The 24,979-nt window shown below is 39.9% G+C and overlaps 1 protein-coding gene across 2 annotated transcripts; it reads left to right on the forward strand.

Annotated features, from left to right (window-relative positions):
- Positions 1-3,828: 3,828 nt before the first annotated feature.
- LOC122428482 (C-X-C motif chemokine 15-like) lies at positions 3,829-14,953 on the forward strand. 2 transcript variants are annotated; one of them, XM_043448535.1, is made up of 4 exons: positions 3,829-3,921; positions 5,029-5,158; positions 7,767-7,844; positions 14,914-14,953. In XM_043448535.1, exons 1-4 carry the CDS (start codon positions 3,861-3,863, stop codon positions 14,927-14,929), a joined length of 285 nt encoding a protein of 94 aa, XP_043304470.1. In that variant the 5' UTR covers positions 3,829-3,860; the 3' UTR covers positions 14,930-14,953. The 2 variants fall into 2 exon arrangements, with proteins under 2 accessions (XP_043304470.1, XP_043304471.1); XM_043448536.1 differs by lacking the exon at positions 14,914-14,953 and adding an exon at positions 9,178-9,802.
- Positions 14,954-24,979: the final 10,026 nt, after the last annotated feature.

Genomic DNA, 24,979 nt, shown 5'->3' on the forward strand with positions numbered 1-24,979 from the left:
TTTGTTATTGCGAATCTTTCTTTGTGAGTTTGTATCAAGAGATGTCCTCTCAGGACTTCCAGAAGTAACTGGAGAAACACTGGGAGATGGCAGAGGTGGCAGACCTATGATGGCACAATGGCGCCCATCCAGAATCACAGATGATGCTATTTATTTCTCCTTTCTGGGACTCTTCATACAAATAACAAGGGGAAGGGCTTGTCCTATCTTTACTGTTGATGCCCCACTTGTATCCCCTCTGTTTACCGATGAGTTCTGAAGTCACAATGGGCAACATCTATACTTTTCTGGTGGCTTCCCAACTCAAGCTCCTCTCTCCTGCTTCTTTCTTGAGACTTTTCTCTGCTTGGGAGTATGGGGGCAGGGGGCGGAATGGCAGAGGAGTTTGCTCAGCTCACAGGTTGGATGGCCTGTCATGAGACAACTCTCACTGAGGGTCAGGAGTTAGTGGATGTATATTCTATTTTCTAGTTGGACATTTTTAGAAGTTGCACTATATATATATATATATATATATATATATATTTTCTATTTATCTATTCATTATGTCTACATTTTCTTTTAAATTTTTTAGCATATTTATAATAGGTATTTTAATATCCTTATATATTAATTCTATAATTCTGTCCTTTCTGAGTCTATTTCTATTGCTTGAATTTTCCTCCTGGTATGGGTTATGATTTTCTACTTCCTGGCATGTGTAGTAATTTTTGATGGGATGCAGGAAAAATTGTATGTTATGTTGTGGAGCATCAAGATTTTGTTTTCTTCTTTTGGAGTCTTAGCCTCTGTTCTGGTGGGCAGCTAAGTTACTGGAGCATCAGCTTGATCTTTTTGAGGCTTGTTTTTCAGGTTAGTTAGGGTGGTCTAGAGAGAGTTCTTTGCTTTGGAGTTAATTTAATTGTACTGCTGAGTCATATCTCTTTTGTGTCTCTGCTGAGTGCTCACAAACTCTCTAACAGGTCGGACCTCAAGCGTCTCCCCACTCCACGAGAGTTCTGGGAACTGCTCAGCCTGAACATCTATGGATGTCCTTTCCCCGAACTTGTGGAGTTTCACCCTATGCATTTGTGACTTAGTATTGATCAAAGAGAACCAATGGAAGGTCAATGCCAATTTCTAGAGCTCTCTTTTCTTTAGCCAACTCCTTCATAACTATCATGATGTCCTGAGCCTTTTTTTTTTTTTCTGAGCCTATTTTTTAAGCCTTGAAAAACTAAATACTTTGAGTCTTTGAACACTTGGTTATTTTATCTTTGTATCCTTTCCTGTTATCATCATAATATCTAAACACCTTATAACACAGTATTTTGTGATTTTAGTGTGGAAGAAAAATGAGACTCAAAGAAATTAAGGTTATGTCTGAGTAGTGTTTCTAACTTATTTTTAACTTTTTGGTTTGTAAAAAGGCCAAGGTCTGACCATGTTGTCAAGTTATTGCAACTTATTTTGATATTGAAATAGCATTTTTTTTTCCATTTTCTCAACATGCCAAAACTGTTGTCTTAGTCCATTTGGGCAGCTATAACAAAATAGCGCAGACTGGGTGGTTTATAAACAAAAGATAGTTATTTCACACAGTTCTTGAGGTTGGAAGTCCAAGGTCAGGAAGTCCAAGCCAGCATAGCTGGGTGAAGTATCTCTTCTGGATTGTATCCTCACAAGATATAAGGGATGAGAGAACCCTCTGGGGTCACTTTTATGAGGGTACTAACCCCATTCTTGAGGGTCCCACACTTATAACCTGATCAGCTCCCAAAGACTTCCACCTCCTAACACCATTACATTAGGGGTTAGGATTCCAACATGTGAATTGTAGGGGAGACACAAGCATTCAGACCACAGCAACCCTTCACAAATATGTGTTAATATGCGCTTCCTTTCATCTGTAATAACGCCAGTGTTGCCTCTATTGTAAAGTCTTTCCTGGCTCTGAGGGGGAGGTCCTCCCTCCACTGCCTCCAGGGTACCTATATATTATAACACAGATCACCATCTTTAATCTGTTTACATGTCTGCCTCTCCCTATAGTCCATGAACTTCTCAAGAGCAAAGACTCAATTTTTACTCTTTAAATACTTCATGTCCAGCAAAAGTCCTTCAGGTAACAGTTGTTCAATGAGAATTAGCCAAAAAAACAAACATTCTTACTAGCTATGTTTATCTTCAGGCTATATTAGCCCTCGGTAATCACTGATTCTTCACTTAAGTGTTGCTACAGGTTGAATTGCATCCTCTACTCCCACCTTCCAAATTCATAGATTAAGATTCTAACCCCCAATACCTCACTTGGAGATAAGGTTTTTACAGAAGTAATCAAACTAAAGTCAGGTCATTGGGGTGGGTTATCCAATGTGACCGGTGTCCTCACAAGAAGGGAAAACTTAGAGATGGACACGCACACAAGGAGAACAGCATGTGAAGAAGAAGATGACCATCCCCAAGCCAAGGAAAGACACTGGAAACAGCTTTTCCCCTTCCAGATCTAGGAAAGAACCAACCTTACCAACACCATGATTTTTGACTTATAGGCTCCAAAATGGTGAGATAAAGATTTATGTTTTCTAATCAACATAGTATGTGGTACTTTTTTATGGCAGCCCCAGGAAACTGAAACAAATGCTTTGGTATTGGGTTTGTTAACGCAAATATATATATATGTGTGTGTGTGTGTGTGTATACACACATAAATAAATAAATAAATGAGCTGTATCGGATAATGAAAGTCATTTATAAAACTGTTTAAGAAAAAAAAATTAAGTTCATAATACACTGAGTTAATTCAGCTTCAAGTGTTTTGAAACTGCTGCCTTTAAACCATAAGTAAACCATAATTTGCTGTTCTTGACAGGACAAGGGTTGCTGTAATCTGAACTTTATTCAGTATCTTTGTGAAAGTGCAAGTCACTCCATCATGTCTGATTGTTTACGACCCCATGGACTATAGCCTGCCAGGCTCCTCTCTCCGTGGAATTCTCCAGGTTAGAGTACTGGAGTGGGTAGCTGTCCCCTTCTCCAGGGAATCTTCCCAACCCAGGGATGGAACCCAGGTCTCCCACACTGCAGGCAGATTCTTTACCACTTGAGCCACAAGCAGAGCCCTCAGTATCTTTAGAGGTTACCCATGCTTTAAGTTTGGGGCTTCTCAGGTGGCGCTAGTGGTGAAGAATCCACCTGCCAATGCAGGAGACATAAGAGACACAGGATCCATCCTTAGGTGGAAAAGATCCCCTGGAGAAGGGTATGGCAACCCACTCCAGGATTCTTGCCTGGAGAATGCAATGGACAGAGGAGCCTGGTGGGCTACCGTCCATAGGATCAGAGTTGGACAAGACTGAGGCGACTTAGCACACACGCATGCGCACATTAAGAGTGTAGTTCGAGCTTGCAAGAGTCTATTATAACCTTGAATGGATTTACGCAAATAGGCACAAAAGCCAAAAGTAAATACTTGAGGAAGAAAAGCATTTTCATTTCCTACTTTATACAAACATGACCTTTGAAAAGATGTACAGACATCTTTTATTATTCCATTCTGTAAGTTACTAATTTTAACTGGCACTGAACCCGTCACAATCATGCAGTTTCCCTCCCAGGGAATAATGGGTTCATTTTTCTATTCGATAAATTCATCTCCTCATGCCTGAAACCCCTCAGTTAAACCAAAGCTTGAAAAACAAACCCAGCTTCCTCATTGACTTGTAAGTGACAGACATGCCACTTGAATAAACTGCTCCTTCTATTCTTCGTGGAAAGAGAGTGCAAGAACAACAAAAAACTTCCATGGTTACAGAGAGCGCATAAAAGAGGCTGCAATATTGACACTACCATTCAGACAAGGATCAAGATCAAGCACAGACATGGCTACTGAGAGCTCACAGATGTTCCTCCTGTTGGCCGTCTTTGTCCTGGGCATCTTTGGTAAGGAGCTATGGCTTTCATCTTTTCCTTCTTGGCTTTGGAAAAATTCGAAGCCCAAATGTTTCCAAATCAAATGAGATTGAATCTGGTGTTAGGACAAAATGTAGAAACTATAAAATTAAAACCTAAGCAGCATATACACTTAGATTGTGGAATATCAAAGAAGTTCCTGTTGAGGTAAATTTTTTAAATCTGTTGACTTAATTAATTAATATTGAGAATGTTAGGAATACCCACATACACGTGTGTGCATGCAAAGTCGTCGCTTCAATTGTGTCTGACTCTTTGCAACACTATGGACTGTAGCCCACCAGCCTCCTCTGTCCAAGGGATTCTCCAGGCAAGAATGGGGGAGTGGGTTGCCATTTCCTTCTCCAGGGGACTTTCCCGACCCAGGGATAGAATGCATGTCTCTCATGTCTCCTGCATTGGCAAATGGGTACACTGTAAGGGTCTGCGCTTTTCTTATTAAAGACGATAGCAGCAGCGTGGGCTTCCCTGGAGGCTCAGTGGTAAAGAATCCACCTGCTGATGCAGGAGACACAGGTTCGGTCCCTGGGTCAGGAAGATCCCCTGAAGAAGGGAATGGCTACCCACTCCAATATTCTTGCTGGGAAAACCCCACGGACAGAGGAGGCTGGAGGGCTACAGTCCATGGGGTTACAAAGAGTCAGACAGGACTTAAAGACTGGACAACAGGAAGCAGCAGCACACTGTAAAAAGGTTTAGGGTGTTTACTTTAATAGTGGAAATTGCCACCTTCAACTGATAGAATTCACATGAAATTTTGGTATTTAAAATATTTTATAGAAGGCAATGAAGTTGACTTTTACCATTAAACATTTCTTGTTGACCAGATATGCCTTCAGGCAATAAATTATTGGTCTGGTACATTTACCCATTTCTCAAATGCAGTAGATATTCAATAGTTTCATTGATCATAACAATAGCAAATGATTATGTTTATGTGATTGTCTCCCTAAAGATTTCTGATAGTATTTGGTGAGTTAAGTATCTTGCTGCAATGACCTCAGATTTCACAAGTAAAGAATTAAGCATCATGGCTGTCTTTATTTCTTAGTGTTTCACTAGTATTTTCTCACACAGCTGATCCCTGTGAGAGCCAAGAGCTGAGATGCCAGTGTATTCAGACACAATCTGACTTTATTCCTCCCAAATTCATTGCAAAATTCCAGATAATCCCTGAAGGTGCTCACTGCAACAGAAAAGAAATCATGTAAGTAGTGAATATGTGGAGGGAGAAGTCTTTTTTTTTTTTTTTTACTGTTCCCCAAGTTTTATTGAAACATAATTAGCGTACATCACTATAAGTTTAAGGTGTATTGCATAATGGTTTGAATTATATATATTGTGAAATGATTACTACAATAAGTTTAGTTAGCCTCCATCATTTCATACATAAATTAAAAATAGTTTCTTCTTTGTGATGAGAACTCTCCAGATCTACTGTCTTAATAACTTTATTAATAACCTTTTCTTTATTGCCTCACAGGTGTTCTTTACACATTCTAGATATTAAACCCTCATCAGATTTATGGATAGAAAAGCTCATTTTCCAATTTGTGGTTCATGTTTTTATTCTTTCTGTGGTGTCCTTTCAATTAGTATAAATTTATTTTTAATATGCTTGAGATTAGCAATGTTCTCTTTTCTGGTTAGCACTTTTAGTGATTTAGTTCAAAAAAACTTTCCTTCACAGCGTTCATAAAAATATTCTTCTGTATAGTCTGCTAAACTTTTTTTACAGTCTTTTCCTTTGTATTTAAAACTTTAATCCACCTGGAATTGATTTTTGCATATGGTGTGAGGAAATTATCCATTTTAATTTTTATGGTTCATCAACTGTTCCAGCACCACTTAATAAATTATCATTATTTTCCCACTAATCTGCAATGCTGTTTCTTTTTGATCCATTTGTAAAGGATAGCTTTATAAAATTTCACATTTTAGTTGTTATTTGCATTCAGATATAAAATATTGCATTGATTTTGCAACCGTCAACACTTTACTCGTGTTGTTGTTCAGTCCCTCAGTCGTGTCTGACTCTTTGCAACCCTGTGGACTGCAGCACACCAGGCTTCCCTGTCCTTCACCACCTCCCAGAGCTTGCTCAAACTCACGTCCATTTTGTCAGTGATGCCATCCAACCATCTCGTCCACGTCTCCTCCTACCTTCAATCTTTCCCAGCATTAGGATCTTTCCTAAGGAGTCGGCTCTTCGCATCAGGCAGCCAAAGTATTTGAGTTTCAGCTTCAGCATCAATCCTGCCAATGGCTATTCAGGATTGATTTCCTTTAGAATTGACTAGTTGGATCTCCTTGCAGTCCAAGCGACTCTCAAGAGTCTTCTCCAACACCACAGTTCAAAAGCATCAATTCTTCAGTGTTCAACCTTCTTTACAGTCCAGCTCTCACATCCATACATGACTACTTGAAAAATCATAGCTTTGACTATACATATCTTTGTCGGCAAAGTAATGTGTCTGCTCTTTAATATGCTGTCTAGGTTTGTCATAGCTTTTCTTCCAAGGAGCCAGCATCTTTTAATTTCATGGCTGCAGTTACCATCTGCAGTGATTTTGGAGCCCAAGAAAATAAAGTCTGTCATTGTCATATGGGAATAATGGCAGTTTAGTTTCCCCTTTGGAGATCTTATGACTCTTTCTAGTTTTGTTGAGATGGCTGTGGTGATGGCAGGCACCCTTGTCCTGGAGAAGGGTATGGCAAACCACTCCAGTATTCTTGCCTGGAGAATTCCATGGACTGAGTAGCCTGACGGGCTACAGTCCATGGAGTCTCAAAGAGCTGGCCAAGACTGAACGACTAATACTTTCTCTTGTCTTGGAAATACAATACTTTCAAGTTTTCACTATCGTGTGTGATGTTTTGTGACTATCCTTTTATTAGTACTTTACTGTAGAGTTATTATTATGTTATTATCATTATAATTTTTATTATGATCTGGTCCTCCTGTTGCTGTTGGTGTTCAGTCCCTAAGTTGTGTCCGACTCTTTGTGACGCATGGATTACAGCAGGCCATGCTCTGTTTTCTTCTATTGTCTCCCAGAGTTTGCTCAAATTCATGTCCATCGAGTCAGTGATGCTATCTAACCACTTCATCCTCTGCTGCCCATTTCTCCTTTTGCTTTCAATTTTTCCTACCATCCGGGTCTTTTCCAATGACTCAGCTCTTTGCATCAGGTGGCCAAAGTATTGAAGCCTCAGCTTAGCATCAGTCCCTCCAATGAATATTCGGGGTTGCTTTTAGGACTGACTGGTTTAACTGGTCCTCATGTAATGAACCTCAAAGGGATGGAGCTTTGCTGTTCTGTTAAGTGCAGTTGGAAACTACAGAATAAATTTAAATAACTAGTTTAGGGTATGCTCCTCTCTCCCAATAATAAATGAGGCTTTAATGAAGCCTTAAAATCTAATGAAATTTGCAGAGGTATAGTGATAAAGAGTACATGGTAAGTGGTTGATAACTGGCAGCCTGGAAGATACCCTCTATATGCAGGTTTTCCAGAGTCTGACACTATACCCTGTGCATTTTAAGTCTAGTAAATGTTCACTGATTATCAGCTGATATCTCAAAAGACTCCAGGAAATTTATCTTCTAGTTGATTTAAAAAAATTGTTAAAAAAATTGTTATGTACACTGATATGATTAAAACTCACATTCTAATAATATAATTAGTTTAAAATATTTGTGTGTTCATTTTAAGCATATGAATTTCATGTTACAGAAATTGTAACGAATACATTTCAAGTGTTATTAAATTATATACAATTATAATTTAACCAAAATATTCTTTTCTTTTCAGAGTCACATTGAAAGATGGAAAATTAATTTGTTTGGATCCTGAGGCTGAATGGGTGATGAATATTATCAAAAAGATTGTGTAGGTATAATTAATTTCAATGACTCTCATATTAATATTCTCTCATTTCTTTTAATTAAAGACATATTTAGAAATGCATGCAGATTCTGCTACATATCAGAATAAAATTACAATAAGACTAAAATAAGTCTATATCAGAAAACCCCAAAATATGGTTCCAAGGCCAGCAGAATTATCATCACCTGGCATTTTCATAGAAATCCCAGTTCTCAGTCTCATTTCAAAAGTTCTGGGGATGAGCCCAAGAGGCCGTATCTAACAAGTCCTCCAGGTGATTTTGAGCTTCCCAGGTGATTATGGGCTTCCCTGGTAGTTCAGTTGGTAAAAATCTGACTGCAATACAGGAGACCCAGTTTCAATCCCTGGGTTGGGAAGATCCCCTGGAGAAGGAAATAGCAAGCCATTCCAGTATTCTTGCCTGGAAAATTGCATGGACAGAGGAGCCTGGCAGGCTACAGTCCATGAGGTCGCAAAGAGCTGGACATGACTTAGCCACTAAACCACCCGTTTGAGAACCATGAGTTCAAACAGATTTAACATGATATCCAAGTTGACCTATTCATAAATATCTCCACTGAATATAAAAGTGATTAAAATTGCTAGAAGCTCTCTTACAGAAATCAATCAGAAGCAACAGAACTATTTGATAAGAAATTTTAAGAAAAAAATTTCTCCCTCTTTGAAAAAAAAATTACTTGAGGCACAGCATTTCTAGAAGCTAAACTCCAAATAATTTGTAAAAACTGGTGAATGGAGAAGATACAGGCAGGTGGTAATGGGAGTGTATTTGGATTCACTTCTGAAAAAAGAAAAACTCAAACTAGCTTTTGGGGGTGTTTTGGTTTTGTTTTGTTTTGTTTTGTCTAAGTCATAACAGTAGGTAAGACTACTTATCCTGGAAAAACTTATAATGATAACCACTTACAATGGAAAAACTAAATTTTGTGGATTTTTAATTTAAAAAATGAAAATAAAATAGAGAAATGTGAAGGTTGTGATCCACCTGAGGGTCACCTTGGCAGTTGAACTTGAGTTTTTTTTAATCCTACAGATATGATATAATGTTCCCGAACCATCTAGCTATAAGTGATGTCATTTTGGATAATTCATTTAACATTGAGGATTGACATGCTTTCATTTGCTCTTACTTTATAATTGGAGAAGTAGATAATACATGTAAAGTGTTTCATTATGACCATTAATAATTTTTAACTTACTAAATACTTGGGCTTTTATCTTTAGAGGTTTGTTTTTTTTTTCCCCCTCACAAGAGACTACAAATGGATAGTCCTATGTATGTGTATAATTGCATGTCACTCTCCTTGTATTGTAGACGCCTTAACTGATCACCACACAAAAGCAGCACGTTCTATGGATCTCAAGAGCCCTTTGTGTCATCACAAATTTGGACATCGTCCAGAGTTTTCTTTGAAAGTAGCACCGATTTATGCTAATTTAGGGCCAAGTTGAACTGCTTTCTCTACTCATTCTGATGATTTAAACATTATTTTCAGGCCAGGGATTGGCTACTTGTGGGAGGAGTAATGGGAAGAGAGGTAGTACAATTTCCATTATGTAGGAAGGATAATCCTGAACTCATAGAGCAGGTGAGAGATTTCCCCGTTGGACTCAACACCTCTTAACAGATCCTACCTCCTCCATGATGGCCCCTGCCATAGACAGAAAAAACGACAACAACAACAACAAAACACTTCCTCAGGAGAACCTTGCTCTTTAGAGAGGTGATTCACCCATCTTGAAAACGCCCTAGGCCAAAAGTCCAGGGGCCAGGGTGCCGCGTTCCAAGCAAGGGTCTGAACTTCTGTATACTCTTATAAATGTGAAAACCTGGCAAAAACAAAGCAAAGTATCTCTATCACTTGCAAAATAGTTGAGAGGAAATAAAATTAAAGTTGCTTTGAAAGTAAGCATGAAGAATCACAGTGTTATCCTTATTAAATTTGTAAAATCACTTCCCAATTAGTATTGAATAAAGCTAGTTTCACAGTACCTATTCACATTGTTTTAGGCACAATTATATACTGCATCTCCAAACTGTTTATGGCTGCAGATCTTGGCAAAAATAATAATCATATTATTAAGCTGTGTACTAACAACTAGCTCTGAGACTGAGCTTGTTAAAAGAACTATCTCAGGATCATGAGGGCAAGACTAACAGCAGTTTGGAATATAAAATTCAAAATTTCAAGAGAAAGAAACCTAGTCGGTATAGTTTGAGTACACCCACTCACAGTCCAGGCTTCCCTGGTGGCTCAATGGTAGAAGAATCTGCCTGCGATGCAGGAGACACAGATTTGATCCTGGGGTCAGGAAGATCCCCTGGAGAAGGAAATGGCAACCCGCTCCAGTGTTCTTGCCTGGGAAATCCCATGTACAGAGGAGCCTGGTGGGCTACAGTCCATGGGGTCGCAAAAGAGTCAGACTACACAAGAAATCATTGTCCAGCCACCCATAGACAGGAGTGTGAGAACACATCACAGGAGCTGCCCCAGGGCAACACAGTTCATTTCCAGAGTAGCTGGCACATGACTCAGTAGAGTCTCTCTACAACCCAGAGAGCACTCTTCTCAAGACTAAGGGAAGAGTAAAGGTTTTCTGTTTTGCTGTGGTTTTTTATTTGTTTGTTTTTACAAAAGAGCCTAAAATCCTTATTCTACAAACTACTTGGAAATCCTGAAGATTTGAAAGAATCCTTCCAAATGAATAGCTCAGTTGGCCAGAGAAAAACCCAAAGATCTTCCTCTCAAAAAAGGAAACAGAAACTAGGAAAGGAAATTTCCTAGGTATATACTGTGGATTGTTCTGAGTGAGGCTTAAAGCTGGTTGCTCTATCAAGATTTGAATGCTAACATTTTAATTTCTCATTAAGACTGATGACATGATTGTGGATCCTTATAAGAAAGAGAGTTGTGACAAAGATCTCTGTATAAAATCAAAACCATCACTGGAAATAAATCCACTAAAAAAACATAGGTTTGTGATAAGGAAGCATGTCTGCCTCAACAAGGACAATGGGTGGAAAAAAAATTTTTTTTTGGCTCCTGAAAGTCTGTACCAATAGTCTGCCCTCAGGTAAGTTTGGGATTTCATTATAGCCCTTGTATGGTCTGGAAACTCCCAGGTAGCATAGAAGGAGGCCCAGATCAATATCTGGCAGAAATGCAAGTCAAACTGTCCTACTAAGACATGTCTTCAACATGGACCCCAACAGACTCTCAGAGATAGAGTCTCATGCGGCTGGTGAGTCTAAGTCCAAATTTATAAAACTCTGGAGGAACCATCCACACTAAACAGGAGTCAAGACCCACAATATAGAACATCCCTAAACTTGAAAGTGTTAAAATCAATGAGAGACCATAATGAATAAGCATGTTTCAGATGATTAGACATTAAAGAAGGCTCTGGAACTTGAGAAAATAATATAATATTAGGAAACTAAGCAGATTCAAGAGTGGAGGGGGGTGACAGACAAATAGATAATAGGGAAAGGAACAGAAATTTTTAAAAAATTCAAGAAATAAAAATATGATTATATAAAGTAAAATCTCATTGGACAACTTAAACAATAGGTGAGCTTGAGCTAGGGGGACAATTATTTTTATATTCATCTAGGGCACAACAGAGAGATGAAAATATAGAATATACAAAAAGGAAGTTAAGAGACTTTAAGCATAGTATGAGAACATGTAACTTATTTCTGAAAGGAACTGCAGACTATGAGAAGAGGGAGAATACATAAAAAAGTAATATTTGAATGAACAAAAACTGAAAATTTTCTAGGATAGACTAAGCCACCAAAATCAAGGAGCCCAGTAGATTCTAAGCAAGATAGAAGTGCAAAAATCACACCCAACTACATTGCAGTGAACCTGCAAGATCCAGAACACACAGAAAAGACCTTAGGATAAGTAAGCATGACCCACTGTGTCCCAAGTGGTCTTGGAGGAGGACTCTAGGAGGCTCAAATCTATGATGGGTTGTTGGAAATACATGGTTTTTGAAAATGGAATTGCTCTGGATGAATTAGTTATAGAAGAGTATTAATTTGCTGTGGCTTTTTTCTTTACATTTGTTGTGAGGAATCAAGGTCACCAAATCTGGCCTGTGTTCATTATGCCTAAAAGTGAGATGGCTTCTACAGGATATAGTGAACTAGTACGAAGAACACAGGGTTAGTGATTCACATATTTATTTGACTAATTCTAATAGAATTAGGAAGTTTTTCACTTCCTTATGCTTGTGGTTCAAACACTACCTAATGACTCACACATTTTACATCTTTTTCCACTATGATTTTTTCTTTAGATTCAAAGAGTCTTTCAAACTATAACCTGTGGGACGGAGAAAAGTATGCCTTCATTACTGCCTCCCCCAATCCCACCATCTTAATATGTTAATGTGGGGACGTGGTGGGCTTCCCTGGTGGCTTAGTGGTAAACAACCTGCCTGCCCACGCAGGAGATGAGGGTTTGATCCCTGGGTCGGGAAGATCCACTGGAGAAGGAAATGGCAACCCACTCTAGTATTCTTGCCTGGGAAATTCCATGGACATAGGAGCCTTGCGGGCTCTAGTCCACAGGGTCTCAAAGAGTTGGACGAGACTTACTGACTGAGCACGCATGCACAGAGATGTGGTCAAAGTTGTTCAAACAGGATTTGCAGCAGACTCACTAGCTCTACCACTTTTGAGGTTACGAGATTTTAGGCAAGAAACTATTTCGAATTTCAGTTTCTCATTCCATAAAATGTCAGCATTAGTATCTACTTTGCTGCTACTGCTGCTAAGTCGCTTCAGTCGTGTCCGACTCTGTGCGACCCCATAGACGGCAGCCCAGCAGGCTGGGATTCTCCAGGCAAGAACACTGGAGCGGGTTGCCATTTCCTTCTCCAATGCATGAAAGTGAAAAGTGAAAGTGAAGTCGCTCAGTCGTGTCCAACTCTTCGCGACTCCATGGACTACAGCCTACCAGGCTCCTCCGTCCATGGGATTTTCCAGGCAAGAGTACTGGAGTGGGGTGCCATTGCCTCCTCCGGAAGAATCTACTTTAGGAGGTGATTAAAAGGATGAAATAAGTGAATGCCTTTTGCTTATTTTATTATAATCTAGAGGTCATATCAAATTACTCATAGTCTTTCTGAAGATTCTATTTCATTTCCTGGCTTAAAACTTTTATTCATACTGTTACCTCTGCTTGGGCCATGCCTTTTTACCCTTCCCCTGACCTAACATTTAAAGGAACTAAAATCTGAAGAATGATCTTGGTTAGTATATAACTTCCTCCAAAAGGCCTCCTCAAACTCTTCAAGGCTGGGTGCTCTTTGTCTATATAAGCTATTAAAATTACAATTGCTTCACATTTTACCTCATTTCACAGAGGAAGCTTTTAAATCAGCACAAACTTAAATGACTTGCCAAGGATGACAAAACCAGCTAGTGGCAGAGCCCAGGCATGAAGCCAAAAATCCTGATTTTTTTATCCCCAGTTACCACCATTGCTTCTGTTTAAGCTAGCAGGGCCAGCTCCACCCTGGTTACACCCAGATTCTGTGGGATGCTGAGACATAAAACCTCCAGAAAGAGACCCTCTGTATATCTCTGGGTGAGGTGCATTTCCTCCCCATGACATGGTCACTCCTCAGTTCCTCCAAGACATCCTGACTTCTACTCCTTGCCAACTCTACCAGTCTCCTTTAATCAGATACTATAATCTTGGTCTGGACCAATGCCTGTCTTTCTTCATTTTCTTCTTAGTGCCAACAAAATATGCTATCATTTTAATTTAGCCAAATCTCCTTCCAGAACTCGTCATTCACATACAGCTTTTTCTCTCCACTTGAGACTCAGTCATTCCCACTGCTGAAACAAATCCTCCATCTCTCACCAACAGCCTGCACCCTGAAAAACACATTTACGTATGACTGTGCCTAATCCCATAGGTGAGGGAGCTCAAGGAGAAGGTGCATTTATTATCATCCTCAAATCTGCTGTCTTCCTGTTTTCTGTTTTATTATACCACAGTTTATCCAGCTGCCTAAGCCAAGACTGGGGCTTCCCGGGAGGTACTGGTGGTAAGGAACCCACCTGCCAATGCAGGAGATATAAGAGGCTCAAGTTCTATCCCTTGGTCAGGAAGATCCCCTGGAGGAGGACATGGACACCCACTCCAGTATTCTTGCCTGGAGAATCCCACGGACAGAGGATCCTGGTGGGCGACAGCACATGGGATTGCAAAGAGTCAGACAGGACTGAATGACTGAGGTCGCACACCCACAAGCCTGGACTGAGGGTCATCATTTGCTGTTCTTCTCTCTCTGCCTCGCATCCAGCCAGGCTCTAGGTACTGCTGTTTCTACACCTTTTCTAGCCTTCATGTAGCCCTCTTTTCTCTTCCTTCTGTGACTGCCTTAGTCCTGGATATCTCATATTTTCACCAGTAACCCTAAAAATACCCTCCAAACTGGTCTCCATGACTCTTTGATGTCCCTGTTCCAGTCACACTTATTCCCTGCAAAGAGATTGTTTTAACTTGCAATTCTCACCAAATGGGATAGATTCCTCACCTATAAGGCAGGCCAATAATTAGGAAGGACCATTAACCAGATTCTTGATGAAAGCTATCTATCATCCTTCATTTTCATCTCAAAACACATTAAATGGACACAGTTCTGACCCAGTTCTCTTGGAGTTATTCAAATCATGATAACTCTGGGTAACTAGGTAACTCATGATAACTCTACCCTATGCCATACTTCTACTGCAGTATCATTTTATTCAATTTGCTATTTCCAATCCATGGGTGAAATTTACATCAACAAATAGGGACGTGTGCTACATTTACTGAAAGAAAACATTTACATGGTAAAAATTCAAGTAGGGTAAGGAATTAGTCTTTTTTAAAGGGAAGATATTAATTTTTCTGTATTGCCTGGTTTCCAACCCTAGAAGCATTGATTTTTAGCAATTTTGTGGGTATATATATTCTCAGAAATGTTCTCTGCATGCATCATCATATTTGATGACCAAACTGGAAGCATTGTTTCATTTCAGGGCATCTATTTACTGATTTCCTCAGGATGGGGAGAAGAGGCAGTATGTTTTACTGCAGGTATGTGACATTGCAAGTTTTCCAATCCATCCTGATGGACATTCAGGAGTTTCCAGAATTTTTTAATATAGCAAATCATATTATAGTGAACACTTATGTACTGCGTGTGCATACAGGTTATACAAGTTTATCTGTAGGATAAATTCATAGAACAGGAATTTCTGAGTCAAAGGATCTGTGCATTTCACATTTTGATAAACAGTGCCAAAACACTTCCAAAGAATTTGCAGTAGTAAACTCCCTCTTAAACTAAGAAAATGCTTACGTCACAACAATCTGGTAATGATGCTCATATCAAACTTTTTGACCTTTACCAGATTGATAGGTGAAAATTGCCATTTCATTGTTTGAGTTTGTATTTCTTTAATTTTGAGTGGTATTGGGGTTCTTCACATTTCTTTCTTTCCTTTTTCCCCCCAGCTGTTTATATTTTGCTATCTGGGATTTTTTATTCTGTTGGTTATAGGCCTTATACAATTTTAAAAGAGATGTTTATACATTTAGAAAATACCATTTTTCTGCAAATAAATTGCAAAATATTTATTTTGTACTTTTCATTTGTATTTTCATTTTATTTCAATTTTCCTTATGGAGAAACTATTATTTTAGTATGGTTAATTCATTAAATGTTTTCTTAGTAGAGTCTGTGTGTGTCTTTCTGTATGTATATATAGTTGGTAAGAACTTTATATGTTGATATTCATAAATATAAATATAAATATCTACTTTTACATATTTATATACCTGTATTCCCTAGTGGCTCAGACAGTGAAGAATATGCCCACAATGTGGGAGACCTGACTTCAGTCCCTGGGTTGGGAAGATTCCCTGGAGAAGGAAATGGCAACCCACTCCAGTATTCTTGCCTGGAGAATTCCACAGACAGAGGAGCCTGGCGGATTCCAGTCCATGGGGTCACAAAGAGTCAGACACAACTGTAACACTATGTCTATATACATACATTTGACAAAAATACTGTATAGATATGCATGTATACATATTTATATACAAAATGCTATATACATATAGTTTTTAACTGAAAAAGATATTTAACCACATTATAATGTATTTTGGATAATAGATGAGGAAGTTATTACCCAAGTCTCTCTATGTTAATATAATTACTGCTATCATTTTGGTTTTCCAGGTGGCTCCGTGGGTAAGAATCTGCCTGCAATGCAGGAGACACAGATTCGATCCCTGGGTCAGGAAGATCCTCTGGAGAAGGACATGGCAACCCACTTCAGTATTCTGGCCTGGAGAATCCCATGGACAAAGAAGCCTGGAGGGCTACAGTCCATAGGGTCACAAAGAGTCAGGCATGACTGAAATGATTGAGTATGCATCATTATAGTATATTTCCTTTCAGTCTGTTTTCCTATTTTAGTTATAAGTCTAATGGCATAAGTCATCTTTAAGGGACACTATAAACATGTCTCCTATTAGATCAAGGTAACAAAAGCAGGAGGAAGCCGAAGGAACAGTGCCTTGGAAGCAGAAGTCAGAGGGAGGAGTTTATAAAAAGTTGGGTGGGGTCTGCATCCCATCCAATCCCACTCCACCCCAGTCAGGAAGTGGAAAAATGCATGGTATTTTGTGTAAGTGTACTTAGAGAACTAACCAACATACCCATAAAAAGGTAACATGTATATAAAAATATTATGCTAAAAAATAATGTATGATCAGTCAGTGTCAGCCAAAAACTACTGCATATAGTACCAGCTAAACAAACAAAAAATTTGACCTTTTCCATTATATCCCTCTATCCCTGCTCTGACCCTAGAAAATGCAGAAGCCACAGAATGAGTAGAGGATGTAAAGAGGAAATTGAAAGTAGAGGAAGAGAAAAAGAACAGACCTCCATGATTTCATCCAGTCTTATGACTTTTGATGTCATCTATATGCCAATGACTCTCAAACTTATAGCCCCAACCTTGAAGCAGTCCTGAACATTACTTGCATATTGGAAATCCCACTGAACACCTCCACGTTATAGATGCCTCAGAGTTAACATGTCCAAAACTGAACACTTGATCACCCCGAAAGAACTGATCTATCTGCAAACTCTATGGTGAAGTTGATGGCAGCTTCACCCTTCCAGCTATTCTGACCAAAATCTTGGAGTTTTACTTGACTTTTTTTTATCCCCACATGGCATATTAATTTTTGGTCAGAAAATCTTGTGGAATCTAACTTTAAAACATATATATGGAATCTGACCATTTCTCACCACTTCACTACTACCTGTCTGATTAGAGTTAGCATCATCTTTCACTTGGAGATGCCCTGAACTCCAAACAGACCTCCTGCTTCTATACTTGCCACTGTCACTTGCATCATCTATTTCAAAATAGCAACAATAACTGTGTTCGAAAAGCACAAATCAGATTGGTATCCTCTTTCCTTTTATTAAATTAATTTTTATTGAAGTATAGTTGCTTTGCAATGTTGTGTTCGTTTCTTCTGTACAGCAAAGTAAACCAGCTATGAAAGTGAAAGTCACCCAGTCACGTCTGAGTCTCTGTGACCTAATGGACTGTAGCCCACCAGACTTCTGTGTCCATGGGATTCTCCAGGCAAGAGTACTGGAGTAGGTTGCCATTCTCTTCTCCAACGGATCTTCCGAACCCAGGGATCGAACCTGGGTCTCCTACACTGCAGGTAGACTCACTGTCTGAACCGCCAGGGAAGCTGCTATATGTTTACATATATCCCTTCTCTTTTGGATTTCCTTCCCATTTTGGTCACCATGGAGCATTGAGTAGAGCTTGCTGTGCTGTATAGGAGGATCTCATTAGTTATCTATTTTATACATAGTATCAATACTGTGTATATGTCAGTCCAAATCTCCCTTTTCATCCCACCCCTCCCCACCCAGTGTCCATATGCTTGTTCTTTTTGTCTGTGTCTCTATTTCTGCTTTGAAAATAAAATTTTATCATTTTTTCTAGATTCCACATATATGCCTTAACATGCAATATTTGCTTTTCTTTCTTTAAATCAAAACTTTCCAGTCATTTCCCATCTTACTTTGAGAAAAGCCAAAGTTCTTACAAGGGCCAGCAAGGCCTTATGCTACCTTCCCCCTCTCATTTCCTCCACCTCATCCTTTCAAGTCTACCATAACAAAATGCCATAGACTGGTGGCTCAAACCACAGAAGTTATTTTCTCACAGTTCTGGATGCTGGATCAGAGTGCCAGCATAGTCAGATTCTGGTGAGAGTGCCCTTGCTGACTTGCTGATGGTCACCTTCTTGCTGTATCCTCACATGGCAGGAGAGAGAGAGACAAATGAGCTCTCTGGTGTCTCTTTGTATGGAGACACTAACTCTATTGGATCAGAGTCCTACCCTTATGACCTCAATTAACTTTAGTTACTTCCACAAAGATACTGTCTCCAAATACAGTCACATCAGGGGTTAGGGATTCAGCATGAATTTTTTTTGGGGGGTGGACCACACACTTTTAGTCCATAATACCTTTACTAACAATAAGACCCTATCTCCTGCTAAGTGCCCCTTACTCTCTCCATCCTCATTGACTGGTTGATGACCTTGAACAATCCATACACATGCCTGCTTTTAGAGCCTTTGCACAGGCTTCTTTCTCTCCCTGGAGTATATGGCCTTTAGCTAGCCCCATGGAAAACTCCCTCACTCTACACGTCTTTGTTCAAATGCCAACTTCTCAATTAAATCTACCCTTCAGCCTATTTACAATTGCTACCAACCCTCACCAGCACCCTTGGTCTCCTTATCTGGCTCTCTCTTTTGTCGTTCCACACAACCTTCTAAGATACTTTACACAGATCTGGACATACAGTGGAGACTCAGATAGACAAGGAAGGGTAACAAGAGCCTGATGAGAATGGCTGCAACTGACCCAGCGAGCAGGGCAGGGATGGGGTTTGGGAAGAGTGGTTCAGAGACGAGACCACACAAGAGCTGAGCCCCCCAGAATGAATACAACAATAGAATCACAGGCATTATGATAGGACAGTGGGAAGAAATTTGAAGGAAGGTTGACAAATAGGGGGAAGGTGGATCCTTTTCTACTGCGCAGATAGGGTTCTGACTCTGGACTATTTCAAGAAGTTGGGTTCCCAGTCTGTTTGCTTAAATAGCAGGATGTCACTCTCATCTGACTTTGCTATTGCCAACTTTTCTTGTGAGAGAAGGAATATTTCTTGCCATGTGTATGCATGCTCAGTCACGTCCAACTCTTTGCGAACCCATGGATGGTATCCTGGTACCGGGCGGTAGAGCTCCTCTGTCCATGGAATTTTCCAGGCAACTATACTGGAGTAAGTTGGCATTTCCTTTCCAGGGGATCCTCCCAACCCAGAATCAAACCAAGTGTCTCCTGCATTGGCAGATGGATTCTTTACCACTGTACCACCTAGGAGGCCATATTTCTTGCTATATCAGTAAGCAAAGGATATCACAGTCTGCAGTGACTGTAGCTCACTGCTGGTGAGCTGGTGAGTCCTAAGGGACTCGGGAAGGAAAAGAACACCTGCCATCTAGCAACCATCAGACTGCAACTGCTCCCTACAGTCACTCCCTATGGTGGGCCCTCAGGAAACTCAGAGTGTGAAAACACCAAATACTGGCCCCAGATAGCTGAGGTGCATATCAAAGGAATGAAATCAGTGAGCCCAGATTTGAATCTTCTCATACATAAGAAGGTACTAAATTCCTTAATTTGGGATATTTGGTTTGCTTTCATTAATAATCATCTTTTGATGTTCTGACTCCCTGCCCTTTATTGCAAAACTCCTATATAACCTAGCTCCCCCTGCACGCCTCCTCAGAGCAGTTATGTCAGTGTTATTTGAGATGCTACTTCCCAGACTTGAAGTTTTAAAAATTCCCACCAAATAAAATACAACTCTTAACTTTTAGGTTGTGAACTTTTTTTTAAGTCAACACTCCTTTATCTGGCTTAAAATTTATAGATGTTTCTAATGGAAACTGAATATAATAACTTATTTATGTGTATGCTCAGTCACTCTTGCGACCCCATGGACTGTAGCCTGCCAGATACCTCTCTCCATGGGATTTTTCAGGCAAGAATACTGGAGTGGGTTGCCATTTCCTTCTCCAGGGGATTTTCCTGACCCAGGGATTGAACACGCATCTCCTGAGTGTCCTGCATCTCCTGCATTGGCAGATTCTTTACCACTGAGCCAATAATTTAGAGTTGCATTAAGATATGCAATCTCAATGAGGGCTATAGTGCCCTTAAAAAGACAGAAAATTGATGCGTGGAGAGTAGAATGGTCTTAGATAATACATTGCCTCATGACTTTCCAAAGAGCCATAGTACATGAATAGATGTATCTCTGGTTTTAAAATTTCATGGAGGGGTAGAGGTTGATTAGGAAAATCATGTTTAGAAAGTCTCTTTGCAGGAGAGAGGGCAATAACCACCACCACCATCACAGCAACAAAGTTGAGAAACACTGCTTTAAATGATGGAGAATCAATCATCAATTTATAATGCCCATTTTATATATAGTATTGATAACTTGTATCTACTAATCCCAAACTCGGAATTTATTCCTACTTCCTGTTTGGTAACCATAAGTTTGTTTTCTTTGTGAATCTGTTTCTGTTTTGTAAATGAGTTCATTTGCATCATATTTTACATTCTACATATAAATGATATCATATGATATTTCTCTGTCTCTGACTTACTTCATTTAGTATGATCTAATAAAAAGCTTGAATGAGCTTTCTGGCCAACCCGTATATAATTAAGCTATACTAACTGACCACTGCAACACCAAGCCTGCCGTCTATGGGGTCGCATAGAGTCAGACACGGCTGACATGGACTTAGCAGCAGCAGCACCACCACCAAGGAAATCCCAGAAATGGCTTCTTCTGACACACAATTCTGATAAACAAGGCAATAACTAGTATTTCACTAAAATACTGGCAGTCTTTGCTGTGCATGCTTCCAGTTTCAGTATGCACAAATTCCAGTTGAAATCTTTGCTGTGCATGCTTCCAGTTTCGATTGAAACTGGAAGCATGCACAGCAAAGACTGCCAGAATTTTAGTGAAATACTAGTTATTGCCTTGTTTATCAGAATTGTGTGTCAGGAGAAGCCATTTCTGGGATTTCCTTGGTGGTGCAGTGGTCAGTTAGCATAGTTTAACTATATACGGGTTGGCCAAAAAGCGCATTCAAGCTTCTTATAAGATCTTACAGAAAAAAACTGAAAGAAATGTTTGGTCAACCCAATAACTCCAATCCCTCAAAAGGGCCTAATTTCAGTTATAGTAACCATGAATAGGGCTTCCCAGGTGGTGTTAGTGGTAAAGAACCCCCCCTGCAAATGCAGGAAACATAAGAATCTTGGTTTCAATCCTTGGGTCAGGAAAATCCCTTAAAGGAGGGCATGGCAACCCACTCCAGTGTTCTTGCCTAGAGAATGCCCTAGACTGAAGAGCCTAGTGGGCTACAGCCTATTGGGTCACAAAGAGTTGGACATGACTGAAGCAACGTACACAGTACCCCGCAGCACAATCATGGATGATTGCATAAGACGCAAACTCTGTCTTCGTGGAGCTTATACCATAATGGGGGAGACAAGACCACAACAAATAAACAAATACATCACATAATATCAGATTATATTAGAATTATTCTGATATTTACATCAGAAAGAAATGATATAGGGCAAGGAAGAAAAATAAACAGTCAAGGACATTGCTGGGATGCTCCAGAAAGGCTTTTGTGAGGAGGGGACATTTGAACAGAAAGCTGAATAAAATGAAGGAAAAGGTCGTGTGAATTTCTGGTGGAGGAACATTTCTGGCAGGTGGAAGAGCAAAATTTGTGAAATGAAACCTGAGTGGCAAGTTCTAGGAAGAATAATGAAAAACGAGCTGAAATCATAGACTAAATGAAGCAGTAGCCAGGAACTAAAATAAAGGATTTTGAAGCCATGGAAAATATTTTAGACTTTCCATGTAGTGCAGGTGAGAAGCCCCTGAAGGCCTAAGAACGAGAGAGTGAAATGTTTTGTTTCTTTGTAAAATATCACCCGGCTACAGGGTGGAGAACAGGGAGTGAGGATGGGGAGCAAGAGGGCAAGCGAAGAGACAAGCTTGGTGGCTGTTCCAGAGGTTCATCTGAGACAGTGAATGGTGGCTTGGACTCAGGAGGTAACAGTAGGGGAAGTGAGAATGTTGAATTAATGGTATATTATGGAGAGAGATGAAGAAGGCAATGGCACCCCACTCCAGTACTCTTGCCTGGAAAATTGCATGGACGGAGGAGTCTGGTGGGCTGTAGTCCATGGGGTCGAGAAGAGTCAGACACGACTGAGCGACTTCTCTTTCACTTTTCACTTTCATGCATTGGAGAAGGAAATGGCAACCCACTCCAGTGTTCTTGCCTGGAGAATCCCAGGGACTGGGGAGCCTGGTGAGCTGCCGTCTATGGGGTCGCACAGAGTCGGACACGACTGAAGCGACTTAGCAGTAGCAGCATCATGAAGAGAGATAGGATTTGCTGATGGATTCGATGCAGAGTTCGAAAAAAAAAAAAAAAAGTGAAGAATCCAAACAGGCAGCACAGTTTTGGTCCTAGTGGTTGAGTGAATAGTAGTGTCATTTGTGAAATAAAGATGAAGAATAAGTAAGTTCATCTTGCAGAGTAACACAAGTTCTTTTCTGGACAAACACATTGTGCATGCAAGTGGTAATTAGAGTCGTGGAAGGAGATCAGCTGATGTAGGTCATGATTGCAGATAAAATTGAGAAAAAGGTCGCATAGGATGGACCTGGGTATATGCCAGCTTTTAGGGGTCAAAAAATTGAAGATTGGGAATTCCCTTGCGGTGCAGGGGTCAAGACAACGCGTTCACTGGTGTGGGCCTTGGCTCAGTCCCTGGTCAGGGAACTAAGATCCTATGTGCAGTGCAGCCAAAGAAGGAAAGAAAACTGAAGATGATCCAACAGTGGAGACTGAAAGGAAAACAAATGTGTATACTTGTATTTCAAATAACTAATAATCCTGCTCCCCACCATGAATGCACTGAATTTGTGGCAGCAGCAATAGTCCAAATAATTGAGATAGAAATTCTGCCATGCACTCTAAGAAAAGTTGCTTTTTTTAACTACAAATTCTAAAAAGATATTGATCCATAATTAGTATATTTTGAAGACAAAAATTCTTTGAAATGACTGAATAGGAGCTACCAAGGAAGTCCACTATTAGAATGAAAGTGAAAGTTGCTCAGTCTTGTCCGACTCTGTTCGGTCCCATGGACTGTACAGTCCCTGGAATTCTCCAGGCCAGAATAGTGGAATGGGTAGCCTTTCCCTTCTCCAGGGAATCTTCCCAACCCAGGGATTGAACCCAGGTCTCCCACATTTCAGGCAGATTCTTTACCAGCTGAGCCACAAGGGAAACCCAAGAATACTGGAGTGGGTAGCCTATCCCATCTCCAGCGGATCTTCCCGACCCAGAAATCAAACTGGGGCCTCCTGCATTACAGGCGGATTCTTTACCAACTGAGCTATCAGGGAAGCCCCACTATTAGAATAAGAGAAACTCTTTGTGTCAAGAAAGATGTGTGATAGCGATAAAACCTTAAACTAGGTATGGTTATTTAAATATTCACACAGTATCTTAATTTGAGAAAATTACAAATGCAGGCAGATTCCTCATCATTAAAGGTACCAGCTTTGAAAAAGAAAGAAGTAATAACTACAGGTAAAGGGTCAATCTACAGTGTCACAGACACACACAGACATGCACACACACACTCACATACACACCCTTACATGCTCTCAGTTTTTGCATTGATGTGGCCTTATTCTTACCAGCAGCAAATAAAGTACTGAACTTTATGGTGCATGCCCATATGATGCTCATTCCCTTTCTGAAAATTGACTTGTGCTTCAAGTTGCTACCTGTCCAGGACCACCTTAAATCTTAAAGTTTGAGGTTTAATATCACCTAGGCTTCATCATCCAATATGAAATATGGTCAAAGGCTAGCTTACATCCGGTTCTTCTTTATCATATCTATGCCGTCTCCAAGGTTATGAACTTACTGAAGGCAGTCTTTTATTATACTGGTAGGTACATAAAATTAAGTTCAGATATATGGAAATTAACAAATCTCCTTAGGGACAAAGAGGTCTTTCATGCTCTATTTATTTATTTGAGTTCCTAATGCTCTTCAAATTTTGGTCTATTAATTCTTTTCTTTTTTTGACTATTCAACTTTTAAAAGGTTTTTTCAAATGCTTTATCTACTATTTTTATTTGCTTTTTCTGTGGGTGTGTGCTTGCTTAGTCTCTCAGTTGTATCCGATGTTTTGCAAGCCTTTCAGCTGTAGCCTGCCAGGCTCTTCTGTCCATGGGATTTCTCAGGCAAGAATACCGGGAACAGGTTGCCATTTCCTTCCCCAGGTTATTTTTCCAACCCAGGGATCGAACCAGCATCTCCTGTGTCTCCTGCATTGGCAGCTGGATTCTTTACCTGCTGAGCTATTGGGGATTGTCATCCTGCTAACCTAAATAACCTAGCCTCCTCTTCTTGGAAAACAGAAGTCTCACTCCCATATCTACTTGAGAAAATTTGACCCAAGTTTTCAAAGCTCTTCCATTGCTTCCACAAAGCTCTTCTTGACTTTTTCATACACATGTGATTCCTTCCTTCTTCAAAACCACATATCAGATCTCTGACCTTCTCTTAACTCTCCTTATCTATTAGTCATAAGTGCATTCAGCGGTTCCCTTTGTATTTCATGTACATTCTTAATGGCAAGTGGTGTATCTTATCTCCTGAAGCCGCCAGTTCATGCTTTGCACAAAGCAGACACTTAGATTTATTTAACTGAAAAAGATTGCAAAGAATTGCTTGAGAAAACAGCCATAATACAATCACTTCAGTTATTTCCCACATTTCTCAATTGCAACGAGGAATAGTCTTGAGCAATAAAAAAAGTTCCCAAGTCTTTTCCCTCACATTCCACTTAAG

The sequence above is a fragment of the Cervus canadensis genome, chromosome 26 (genome assembly GCF_019320065.1).
Source record: "Cervus canadensis isolate Bull #8, Minnesota chromosome 26, ASM1932006v1, whole genome shotgun sequence".
Taxonomy (NCBI): domain Eukaryota; kingdom Metazoa; phylum Chordata; class Mammalia; order Artiodactyla; family Cervidae; genus Cervus; species Cervus canadensis.